Source organism: Talaromyces stipitatus, genomic scaffold (assembly GCF_000003125.1).
Source record: "Talaromyces stipitatus ATCC 10500 scf_1105507295555 genomic scaffold, whole genome shotgun sequence".
Lineage (NCBI taxonomy): Eukaryota > Fungi > Ascomycota > Eurotiomycetes > Eurotiales > Trichocomaceae > Talaromyces > Talaromyces stipitatus.
The window spans coordinates 36,097-47,856 of record NW_002990116.1 but is presented as its reverse complement, the minus strand read 5'-3'; the positions used below and the strand labels follow the sequence as shown (position 1 = coordinate 47,856).

The 11,760-nt window shown below is 44.5% G+C and overlaps 5 protein-coding genes across 5 annotated transcripts in view, besides 5 other annotated features; 1 reads left to right on the top strand and 4 right to left on the bottom strand.

The window, feature by feature from the left end:
* TSTA_111320 (pogo transposable element, putative) overlaps positions 1 to 791 on the bottom strand; it is a gene marked incomplete at both ends in the record, with an annotated part of 1,832 nt that extends 1,041 nt beyond the window's left edge. The window contains one exon of the mRNA XM_002481235.1: positions 6 to 791. Within this exon, the coding sequence (XP_002481280.1) occupies positions 6 to 791 (786 nt within the window). The remainder of the gene's footprint in view (positions 1 to 5) is intronic.
* Positions 15 to 893: a mobile genetic element.
* Positions 886 to 1,035: a mobile genetic element.
* Positions 1,036 to 1,592: 557 nt separating this feature from the next.
* On the bottom strand, positions 1,593 to 2,904 carry TSTA_111310 (uncharacterized protein; the record flags this gene model as incomplete). Its single annotated transcript, XM_002481234.1, has 2 exons — positions 2,189 to 2,904; positions 1,593 to 1,963 (listed from the first exon to the last, which is right to left on the bottom strand). The coding sequence occupies exons 1-2, from the start codon at positions 2,517 to 2,519 to the stop codon at positions 1,593 to 1,595; spliced, it is 702 nt and encodes a 233-aa protein (XP_002481279.1). The 5' UTR covers positions 2,520 to 2,904.
* Positions 2,013 to 2,660: a mobile genetic element.
* Positions 2,720 to 2,977: a mobile genetic element.
* A 286-nt stretch (positions 2,978 to 3,263) lies between these two features.
* TSTA_111300 (uncharacterized protein) lies at positions 3,264 to 3,734 on the top strand (the record flags this gene model as incomplete). The annotated part of the gene is made up of 2 exons (XM_002481233.1): positions 3,264 to 3,525; positions 3,586 to 3,734. The coding sequence occupies 2 exons, from the start codon at positions 3,264 to 3,266 to the stop codon at positions 3,732 to 3,734; spliced, it is 411 nt and encodes a 136-aa protein (XP_002481278.1).
* Positions 3,735 to 4,467: 733 nt separating this feature from the next.
* Positions 4,468 to 5,039, bottom strand: TSTA_111290 (uncharacterized protein; the record flags this gene model as incomplete). The annotated part of the gene is made up of 2 exons (XM_002481232.1): positions 4,468 to 4,620; positions 4,674 to 5,039. The coding sequence occupies 2 exons, from the start codon at positions 5,037 to 5,039 to the stop codon at positions 4,468 to 4,470; spliced, it is 519 nt and encodes a 172-aa protein (XP_002481277.1).
* Positions 5,040 to 6,517: 1,478 nt separating this feature from the next.
* Positions 6,518 to 8,728, bottom strand: TSTA_111280 (uncharacterized protein; the record flags this gene model as incomplete). The annotated part of the gene is made up of 3 exons (XM_002481231.1): positions 6,518 to 7,193; positions 7,257 to 7,476; positions 7,531 to 8,728. 3 exons carry the CDS (start codon positions 8,726 to 8,728, stop codon positions 6,692 to 6,694), a joined length of 1,920 nt encoding a protein of 639 aa, XP_002481276.1. The 3' UTR covers positions 6,518 to 6,691.
* Positions 6,525 to 6,567: a sequence feature (AT_rich).
* Positions 8,729 to 11,760: the final 3,032 nt, after the last annotated feature.

Sequence of the window (11,760 nt, the reverse complement as noted above, 5' to 3'; positions counted from 1 at the left end):
TGTACGAGCCTGTGGAATGCTGTTAAGAAGCCGATTTTGTCAATATGATTAAAACCAAGCCTCATTCGTTGTTCAACAAGCTGCCCATAATATCGCTTTAGAACCGCAAAACAGCCAACATCAAGAGGCTGTAAGAGATGTGAAGAATGAGGAGGCATACAGACTGGAATAATCTTATGATCCGTACATGTACGGTCAAATTCTGCAGTCAAATGGCTTCCATGGCCATCAAGAATCAACATACTATATGTTCCCAATGTACGACCACTAGTAAGAGGAATAAAATGGGTTTTAAGCCATTCTAATCCTATCTGATCTGTAGTCCAGCCATTATCGCTAATATTGATTCTCCAATCATCCGGAAGCTCATCAAACCAGCCTAATCGTACGTTTTTCTTTGCTTTGAAAATCACGTACGAAGGCAGAGCCCATCCGGTTGAATTTGTTGCCTCAATTGCAGTCACCCATTCTCGATTTCCAGGCTGTAGAAGCTTTGGCCGAGCATATCGATCACTTCCGGTAATAACCTTTGCAGTTGCGCAGAGTCCCATAGCAAAGCCCGTCTCATCAAAATTATAGATATCTTCTGGTAAGATGCCGTACTCAGATATTATATCTCGTACGCGGTCAAAATGGCCTTGTATAATCTTTGGATCTTCACATTTGGCACGGTCGTAGTTGTATTTTCGTGAGAATTTGGATTCAATCTCTGGGCGACGTTGAACAAGATTATATACCCATTTATCTCCAACCCGTTGATCTCCATGTTGTGAGAGAAGATAATTAGCCATATCTCGTACGAGAAAGTGCCGGGGTGGTAATCCACGTTTAGTTAAATCAAGCACCCATTTGACAAGCTCCTCCTCAGATTGACTCAATTTATGGTTTGTTGGCGCGTGTTATTTGTCGATACGGCACTCCTTTCATTCGATCTTGAAGAGTTGTACGAGCAACCATATAGATTCTTGCGGCTTCACGAATACTGTGAATTCTTCCATTTTTTAAATCGGAAATAGCTAATTCGATCTTTCCCTCATCCTGAGTGGATTTTAGGGGGTCTTTTTTGCGAATTGGTGGCATTTTGACGCGGTAATATGGTAAATCAATATAGTGTTGGATGCGAGGATGCAGTCGAGATCCGGATAACTGACGTCACGTGATTTCAATCACGTGACGAAGGCTACACCAGGAATCCCTTACGCGTCGGGGTCAAAGATAGAAAAGAGGGACAACTTAAGACTACTCAATTGAACCCATATTCCACGTTAGGAATCCTATCGTACTAGTACTAGTGCAAATGCACCCACATATAGAGAGTTATTTTCCGGAGAGGTGGCCGGTTCGCTTACCGTCCCTCACCGCCTGATACCTAACCCCATCTGATACCTGATTTCAACGGCTTACTATACAAAATATTTTGAAGCTTTACAACACCACATAATAATTTAATGTAATAAATTTCTGATGTAGCACTAAATGAGATATAAGGGATCGAACGAGCAAAAAACTAATCGCGAAAACGGGCAGGGGGTCGTATCGTGCGGCCCCTACGATTCGTAGTAACAACCACCCCATTATCCTCCGAATGAGCCTCAGGATGCGCTTTTGGCTGCGCTTGCATGGAAACTTGCTTTTGTTGGCCGTTTTGAGGCCTTGGGAGTTGATATAACGTCTTTTTGAACCTGTAAATAAGCGAGCTTAGCTAGTTCTTGCTCGTTCTTAACGCGTTGCTTTTCCGCAGCCTCTTGCTCGCGCTGTTCACGTTTTTCTTGCTGGATTCGAGCTCTTTCAATCTTTTCAGCCTCTTTGGCTTGCTTTGCTAGTTGTTGTCGAAGCTTTTTATCATCTTTACGAGCCTGCTCCTGCACGGCTTCGTCATTTTTTTGAGAAATAATACCACGAGCTTGCTGAACTTTTGTAGGGCTCATAAAAAGTGCTCCACCATCTTGTTCTGAAGGTAAACCTAGTAATAAAAGCTTTTTCTTGTTTTTATGCTTCTTCGCATTTATGAGAGCCCTTTGCAGGCTTTTATTCTCATTTTTAAGTAAGATATTCTCAGTAGAAAGATGAAGCACTGTATCCTTAAGCTGTACAGCTTTTTGCTCATAAACATTTGTAATAACTGTTTCAACAAGCTTCTCAAGTCGCTTCCAATCCTCAGCAGGAATAATTGAAGCCGTAGATTCACTTGACAATGGCCGACTCGCGATTTTCTTGCTAAATTTTTGTATAACAATCTCCGGATTGAAAGAATATAGACCGGTGTGCTTGAACGCTGAGTTGATATTCTTGCTTGTAAAAACCTCATTCCAACTAGCCCGAAAAAGCCGAAAAAAGTCACGTTTGGTGAGCCGAGTAAATCCTTGACTATCGTTTATAAAATCGTCCAATTGCTTTGTATAAGCGTTAGAAAGAGGCGAGAAAATAGCGACATCAAGAGGCTGTAAAGTATGCGATGCATGTGTCGGAAATATTGCCAATAATATCCTATTCGAATCACAATATTCAATAAACTTCATTGTAACGTGGGATCCATGCCTATCGAGGATAAGAAGGCGCCATCCCCGGCTTGCTTGGGATGTTGTCTCTTTATCAAAAACATTCACCAACCAGCGATATCCGAGCTCATTATTGGTCCATCCTGACTCCGAGGCTGTAAAAAAGCATCTGCCTTTTTCATATCCGAATCGAGGCTTGAAGAATAGCGAGAGATCATTTTATCCGAATGAGCCTTTATCCAGCGTGAAGCCCAGTTTTTCCCAGGCTCTTTACCAGATATTTGTCTTGCAAAGTTGACGAGCATTGAATCCTTAGATGGTAGGCCTCACTCGGTGAGTTGATTTATCCATTTTATAAGCGCTCTTGATTGCGCGTTGTTCAGTAATCGTTGCTTGTTGTATTGGTCTTCTTTTGAGCCTGTAACACCGCGAAAACGTTTAGAAAGATTTGATTAATCAACGCCATATGTTCTTGCAACCAAACTAACGTTAGGCTTTTCTCCTGGCTCCAAGGAGCGTAATGCTACAAGTGCGAGCTCATATGAAGCTATATTGGTTGATTTATCGCGGTTTGAAATATTCGCGATTTTTCGCGTTTTGAAGAAAAATCAGGTATCAGGTGGGGTTAGGTATCAGGCGGTGAGGGACGGTACATGGCCGGTTCGCTTACCGATTACGTTAACTACTTTCGCTCCGGCAGTTCATACCTCGACAGCAAATATAGCTTAGCATTAAATCTGCCTACTACCTTTACACTATTTAACAATGGATCTTTCCCAATCGCAGGCTGAAGAGGCTGTCCCTTCCAACGACAGAGTCTGTAAAAAACAACGCGATCGTGAGGAAGAATCACGTTACATTATAGACGACTTGAAATCTGGGAACTTCATCCTTCTTCTCCAAGAGACTCCCAAAGTCAAAATGAGCCATTGCCAAGCATGGCGTTGTATGCCACGTAAACGAACTGGGAAGCCGGTTATCAAGTCCCATTATCGTTTCATGCTAAAAGATATCTCAGTGCCCTCAAGTATGGAGAATGACCCTTACATTACTAGATATAGAAATTTGCTAACGTGGGTACGCACAGAGCCAAAAGGCGAATACTATCACGTTACCTGTCTTGAGCGTCTCCTGCCCAATTTGTCCGCTCTAGTCCGAGATGGCCACTTGAAGATGGATGGCTATATTTCCGCACCGCATAACGGCAAAGTGTGCCTTGAATCATCCGCGGAATGATCACAGACTGGTTCAAATATGAGGGTCGTACTTTTGAGCTTGGATGCTATGAAAATTCCAGAAAGGACTCTCGTGAATAGGATGAAGATTGGAGTGTACGGTAGATCGACCATCAGCTGGGCCATAGAGAAGAGCAAGACAATACATACAACTACTATCAGTCCCTACCAGACCCGGAAGAACCGAAAAAGTCAGACTACTATCCAGAAGAGCCTTCTGTGATATCATTAAGTCAGATGGTGGCGTCGGTGAGCGGACAACCACATATTGACAAATGGTGGCGCTGGAAAAAACGGACATAGAAACTTTGCAGATTGTCTCCAGTCTAGTCATTCTAGAGCTAGCTTTTAAATGTAGCCTCGAAAGCGGGCCAGAATAAAGAAAGGAGAATGTGAAAAACATAAAGGAGGTTTCAAATCCGTCTAACTAAAAGCGCATGGCTAAATCTCAGCTCCGCCTGCTGTGTCCTTCAAATATCATGTTCAGCCAGTTCCGGATAGAAGGGTCTGCAAGATTCGATAGGCGCCCTGCACTCCGGACAGTTAGAGTTGAATAGCGGCTCAACCGCGTTCATGCCACTTATACATGTAGTGCAATACAGATGGCCACAGCCCAGTATGCGCCAGTATTCCTTTGACCCATGGCAGATTCGACACTGTATGTACTTGAGGTTTCTCCGTTTATCCAGAGCATGTTGGAGCTTCTGTGCCTGCTCTTCTGATGCACGTAGTTTCTACTCTGACGCATGTAATTTATCTTCTAACCTACGTAGTTTCTCTTTAAGGTCTTCTTTTTGCTCGTATACAATCTTTAGCGCAAATCGAAGATCCTTAATCTCGCTGATCCACGCTTGACCTTGATCTCGAACATCTTGTGAAAATTGATCCTAGCAAGTGTTAACCAAAAGGAACATAGGTAACATGTTCAGAATATACATACCAATATAGATTCGAGTGACAGGGCATCAGAATCTTTCTGCCTCTTCCGTTTGCGTGAAGGATTACGTGCGGCAACGGCGTTCATCAGATGTTCATAATCTGGGTAGCTATAGTCCAGCTGCCTTCTATTTGCGCGCCGCGGCCGCGATGTTGTAGCTTGAGCTTGCTCGTCGTCATCGTCTAGTACGATGATGGACTCTGCGGCGTTCTCAGTGTTGCACAACAGCGACTCATCCAGGGAAAGAGTTGATGGAGGAGAGTCCATAAAAGTTTGCGTCCCTTGATGAGAAGGCTCTGCCCTTCGTACAGGGTTTTCCAATCGCTCGCTCGCCACAGCCCCTGGAGAAGATGGTTGAAGAGTTTCCATGGTGAGAGTGCTGTGGATGTGGAGGGAGTGAAAATTTGAGCGCAAGAGGCACAACACACCCGGCGGGTGTTGAGAGGCTTTATATACCCAAAGTCATTGGACAAAGAAATGGCCGAGGTCCGGTCAATGCCTCCTTATCATGCATGATCATGCCCATTGCTACCTTGACGGGTCACCATGGCTGAGCTGGCAGAAAGGGGAATAACCAGAGCATTCTGGACCAGTGGCAGCATCGAATCTACAAAGGCCCGAGAAGCAGCTCCGCCGGCTGGCTAAGAATAGCTGGACACCATCACGCTACTAATGCGATGTGATGTCGATAGCCCAGCGATACGACAGCAATGACTGGTCCTGCGTCCTCAGCCATGAGATCAGGAGGACCGTGTGCAGGACTGAAACCAGGCTGTGTTCCATCGAGACATCAACAATCCAGCCTGGATTATCCAATTTGGAAAACATGGATGCGTTGGAGTCAATATATAGCAATATTTCCATTGCAAGGCACTCTAATTTGCGAGGTTTTCCAAACGGATAATGCCTTGACCCGTAGACGTGTCTCATGACCTCTAGCCTGAGGTAGAGACTACAGAGCAAGCATCATGGCTGCGAGCCTGCAATCACGCTATCCAGGAGTCACTTCATTGAAGAGATGTTATTGGGGACTATTAACAGAGATGTAGCCATAGCCTCTGGATCCAATTGGGTATGAAAGGCGCCTACCGACCATGCAACATCACCGCGTAGTATGACCCTAAAATAGAGCATTCATCATCCACCATCATCATGCTCTTCCAATTTCAGCTCCGTGAAAGTTGACTGCTGACACCCTAGACAATGGACTCCGCCTTTTATACTTCACGTATAGTACTCTTGCGTAGCCCACTGGCTACGAATTCGCTGCGTGATTTCCTTGAGAAGGTCAAAGAGCTTCATGAGGCGCGAAGGACAAGAAAATTTCAGGACATCGAAGAAGAGGTATGGTGTCTAGTGTCTCAGAGTGAGAAGCGTGCTAATCACAGAGAGTGTTGGTTTCGTAAACTTATCCATCAGTTCTGCGATGATTCAAGAAGACATGACAAGCCACAAACCGCCAACTCGACAGTCTATCTCAGACTCGTCTCCTCGCCTACTTAAACGCAATAGGATATGGTTAGTTAACCGAAACATTCAATTGAGCCCGCTTCGAAGAAGACGCAGTACATGATCCACTAAAAAATATAACTTTGGAGGACGAAGACCCATCTTATGAACAAGATGATTTTAATCCATTAGATGAATTCGGTGACTGGCTGGGCGATGACACAGAAGACGAGGATGCCTAAGCCATAGTAAGCTGAGCAATAAGTCTCGATATCTGTCAACTGATTGGTCTAGCTACAAGCTGTATCACGAAGCATAGGTGACATTACCCTTTAAGGAAAGGACAGGATTTCGAATATGGTCGCGGCCAATCTCACACTAACTGGCCTTCAAGGTTAGGATCTGAATTTTTATTAAAAATATAAAACATAATTATATAGTATATATACATGAATCTTGCGATAGGAATTTCTAGCCTGGATTTGAGGCGCTATTACGCGCACCTTAGTACTACCGCGTAGTATAGGGTTAATCTGCAGCTGACCCTCCTTCTCGCATCGAATAAACATTGCTCATTTTCTTTCATTTGACTCACCTTGCCGCTTAGCCCAGGGAAGGTCAAAAATAGACGGTGGTGGTGGCGAAGGCGGCCGCTCAGGAATAGACTGAATAGACTGTGGTAATATCACTGGTGGTAATGGTGGTAATAACGCAAGCAGATCTGGCGGATACGTCTGCCTCACTTTTTCCTCTCTCAATATAGTCATCCAAGAATCTTGTTTCTCCAAGGCGAAACGTTGAATAGTGATACGCGTGGATAAAGTCCGGATCCAGTCGACAATATGACCCAAAAGATCATACTGGGTTTGGGCTCGTTGGGCAAAGTCGTTATACCACTCCTCTCCAGCGCCTTCCTTCTCGTAAGTGAAAACGGACATGAACTGCAATATCGTCCTGTCTTGCTCGCTTTGACCTGATGGAGATTGATGGTTGGTGACCCATCCACGGCTCAGGCATGTCACCTTAGATACAGCATTGTAGTACCTTCCGTACACTAGTTTGGGATGCGTAGTCCTATACATTGGCATGTTAGTCGACACTTATTTTGTCAAAACAATAGAGATTATGATAACGCACTCCACGTAGTTCGAAAATGCATATTCAAATGATTCTTGATCTCTTTCGTTCTCCGAGACCTCAAAGAAAGTGACATCCATATTCGGAGCAAGACGACTGCAATCTATGCTGATACTCCTTCCAGTAGATAAGTCTTGTATATTATCGCCACATTCCTTTGAAAATTCTTGAATGGACCGTTGAAGTTGTTTGCGAATCTCTCTGTTCCGATTTCTGGTCTCTTTGCGACGTTATTATAAACAATATCCTAGCGAGCCACAGAACCAACACATACCAACGAATAGTGAAATTTTGTCAAAATCACCTTCTTTGTCCTTAGCCCTGCCCCAGAACATTCCTGGACAATCTCCTAGCGAATCCCAGAGTTTCTGTCGAAGACGTTCAAATGAACTCTTTATCCGTGGATTGTCAGCCCGGCCGCGGAAAGAGATAATTTCCATTCCAGGAGTCCCCGTGCCGTATTGTCCTGGCTGGGGTAAATGATGCTGGGAAATAATTCCCATGGGGCACCAATTACCAGCAGGTCCACAGGCAATACGCTCAGGAGGGTTTTTCCTCGCTTGGCTTACAGATTTCACATGGATCAGGTCCAGCGTCCCTGAATATGTGGAATCATTCACGTTGTATTCGGGCTTTATAGAAGTTTTGAAAATTGGGTGATTTGTTTGAGACTGCACAGAGTCAGAAGGAAGACTCGATAGCTGTAACGTAGGAGTTGCGGGAACCACATGATTAAGCTGGGTTGTGAAGACTGAGACTACAGCTGTTGCATCTGTTGTAAGATCTGTTATCTGGTCTATTAGGTTGCGAATATTGGCTTCTCGGGATTGACGTTGATGATTTGCCCAGGTATCCGGTTTCCAGAAGAGCAAACCAACAAAGAATCGATCTTCGGATGCTTCGTCTGCTTCAAGCCATTGTCCACAACAATCTATCAGTTCAGACCCGGTAGTCTCATCGTTGAGGAGCGGAGAAATTGTCTCTTTCCATTTATATATGAAATCCGATTCTCTATCAGTGTTGACACTAGACGAGAACCGGAAGGAGACAATTTCGAGAAGGCTGCCAAAGTGGCTGAAATTAGGAAGATCAAGTTGGACACAGCGGTTGGAGATATCTTTGATATAACCGAGCATCATGCTGAATCCCAGTGAGGATTGGAATAATTTCCAACCATGACCGCTTTCCCACTGAACCAAGACAATCATAACTTGTTGCTGATCAAACGAGGGAGCAGAATTCTTCGGGGCCCAGTACAAGCTCCGAAAACCAGGAATTGTCGAGACGTACTTTAAAGACTTTCGCCATAGTAGAGATCCCAGCTGCGATGGATCTAAGACGTCAACCCCAGAGTGAAACGTGAACTGGAGAATGCTAAGCACCGGAATAGTCGGTAGGTGGTTTGCTTCCTTCGAATCATAGACGATATTAACGAGACGGGGTCTCTTAAGTACGTAGTATTCAGTAATCATTGTTGCTGAGTCTACTGAAGGTTTCAGGGACTATTAGTGATTTCAGAGAGAATAAAAGAGGGGGGCGTCCCCAGTTCTTAATGGTTAGAAATAAATCACGTGATATTTGGCGAATATGGAACGTTCGCACCCGTTACAAACCAATACCAAAAAGACCCATTAAGGGGATCTCCTTTTTGGTACAGTGGTATTTTGGTTACCGTTTTAGTTCCAACATTAGTTCTATGCCACAGATACGTATTGATACCGTACTACGTATTTCGCTGAACGGTAAAGTACAGCACGTATTACCGCTAGCCTGGATCTGGCTTCGGCGCCCTTCGAGAACTTTAAATATTAACGGGACCCACTTGGGGCTAATTACGAGTAGTTCCGTGCGATGTGTTGAACCCATACGGAGTACAATTTGTTAATTGTTGCGAAACAATCTGCTGAAAGATACTAGCACGGAAGAGGGGAGGCTTCAAAATATAAGGAGTAAATATTACCTGTCATGGACAGTAATGGTAATGCGTTCCATAGCTCCTTGAGCCTCTTCCTCTCTACCCTCTTTCTTCACCTGTAGCACACTTGAAAGCAAAGGACAAGGACTCGACAACCGATTTCACCATTTAAAGCTTTTCCGAAGCCAGCCAACATCCCATGGAAAATTTCAAGTCAATCGAGCGATTTTAGCCGTCAAGTGTGACGCGCGACATTAAATCTGCAAGACCATCTTCATACCAAGGGGTGGAATCTGTTAGCATCAGCACTGGTATACCAGTCGACCAATCGTAGTTTGACAGATACATGGCTATCACTCATTAGCATGCTTATGAAAAGAATAGGTCGCCTCGAGCAACTCACCTGTAACGTAAAATGAAAACGAATCTAAGTAGCACTCAGTCAGTCAACTTGAACATCTTTATGCCTTTGTTTCAGAATGTCATACCTGCGTTTTGTACAGCATTGCTCGGTGCTGACACCGCAAGCTGCGTAATACAATACCAACCATAGGCGGACTGCGTTCTTCCATTTACTTCACACGACCCATCATCTGTTTTCATATATCAGCAGTTAGTAAAAAAGTAAATCCAAGCTATAGTCCGCGAATGGACCATCAGGGATGGAGGAAGGCATACTTAGATAATTAGAGCCCACTATGGCTGGGACATGAGTAAGTTCATGCATCAAAGCCGTGCTCAATGTACCCAAAGTTCCGCCCTGGAAGTCATTGAGGGTCACCCCGTCCGATGATGTCCAAAGTTTTGTTTTATAGGAGGTCATCGTCGCGCCTGCTTGGTATTTTGACACCCAATCTGAAAGACCAGATGGGCACAGGGTGAGAACAGTAGTCTTTCTCAATGTCGTTTGGCTTGAAGACATTTCGGGTTGTACCCAAGCGTAATGAGTAGATTGATCGTCTCTGCAGATCCCGTTTGATATTGTAAAGTCTATACCCAGGGGCATTGTCTTTGTGTCTCGATTATCCCAATAAAAGTAAGGATTTGTCTCTGTGAGTTGTCAGAGCAGGAAGTTAGTCTAGTTATAGAATAAGGTCGAGCGAAAAGGTCGCGTCTTACCACTTATGGTGCCATCAGGAGATGAGCTCACGAGCCAGTAATCAGTGCAATAAATTTCCAGATAGTCATTTGAGCTGATAACCTGCAATTCATTCCTCATGACCGTAGCTAGGTCTTGAAAAGCTCAGTCATGAACGAATACTTTACATTTGTTTTTGAAAGTGGCATACTGAGAATTGTTTGCACCCTGGAGATTGCATCGGCATTTGCGCTGTTTCCTGCACCAAATTCCAACTTCCCAAAGATTGCCTCGAAGGTATTAAACGTCGACTTTAGCAGCTGCCCAGTTGAAGTAGCATCGCCTGGCGGATTGTTGAGAAAGGTAATAAGACTGCTAGTCCGATCAATGGCCGAGGTTAACTAGTCAGATGGTCTCCCGTCAATTTGAGCAATCGCATTCGGATGTATGGTTAAAACTAGACCATTAATTTCATTTCGCTGAATGCAGCGTCTAAAGCTGCGACTGAAGGCGCATCGCACTCGTACGTCGTCGTCCTTTTGCCGAGAACATGGTCGGATCGACCTGCAGGAGCACCAACTACCAACCCAAAAGTGATTGCTGGCACAATCAAGAGACAGTGGAAGAAAGCCGTAGGACGCATTTTTTTGATCAGTGAGGAAACTGGTGGTAGAAGGCCTTCTAGGAAATTCTCATTCTCGTGTGGGATACCATGTGCTGATAAGGTAAAATGGATTCCTCGTCTCGTTACAACGACTTCTCGCTCCTGTTTAATATACAGTACCTACGGATTACCACTAAGATGCGGACTTCTATCGGTGATACGTCGTGATACGTGAGAGCAATGGTCAGAATTCGTTTATTTGGCTCCACATGGCACAGACGTAATACGCCAGCTATTTATGATTTGTATGGGCTGCTAGATAGTAGACAAACACTACGATGCACTAGACAGTGGATATGTCACAGACGACTTTGTTGCATAGAGATGCAGGGGTGCTGTTAGAGTTAACATTTGAACCAGAGGCGCTAATGCGGTAATCAATAGCTAGGAAATATGCTTATCCACTCTGGCTTTCTTAGAGCCATTAGAGGTAGACTATGCTACGGACGGTTAGCCTACCATATGCCTTAAAAGTGTAAGCCCCTCCAATAGGCAGACATTATTTAGATTGCATTAAGCGCATCAAATGATAGATGGCGCTAGCAAATCTCTATTGATTTGCCTTTTTCCGCTGCACGACGATTGGCACGACGAGCGGTCGCAAGTCTCGAGAGACCACTGTGAGTTTGAGAGTGACAGTCTAGTACAGATTAGCCTCGGTAGAGGTTAAATCAGGATGAGATGATGCGTCCGGATGTCACGATAGACTGTGACAAGTCTTGAAAGACACAGGAATCGCGGAAGGATTCCAGACTAGTATGAACATGCCTAGGCTCGGCCGCGCAATTTGGCCGAATTATAGCGGGGCAAGTCATAGGATACGTACTCCGTATGTACTACCCGTCGC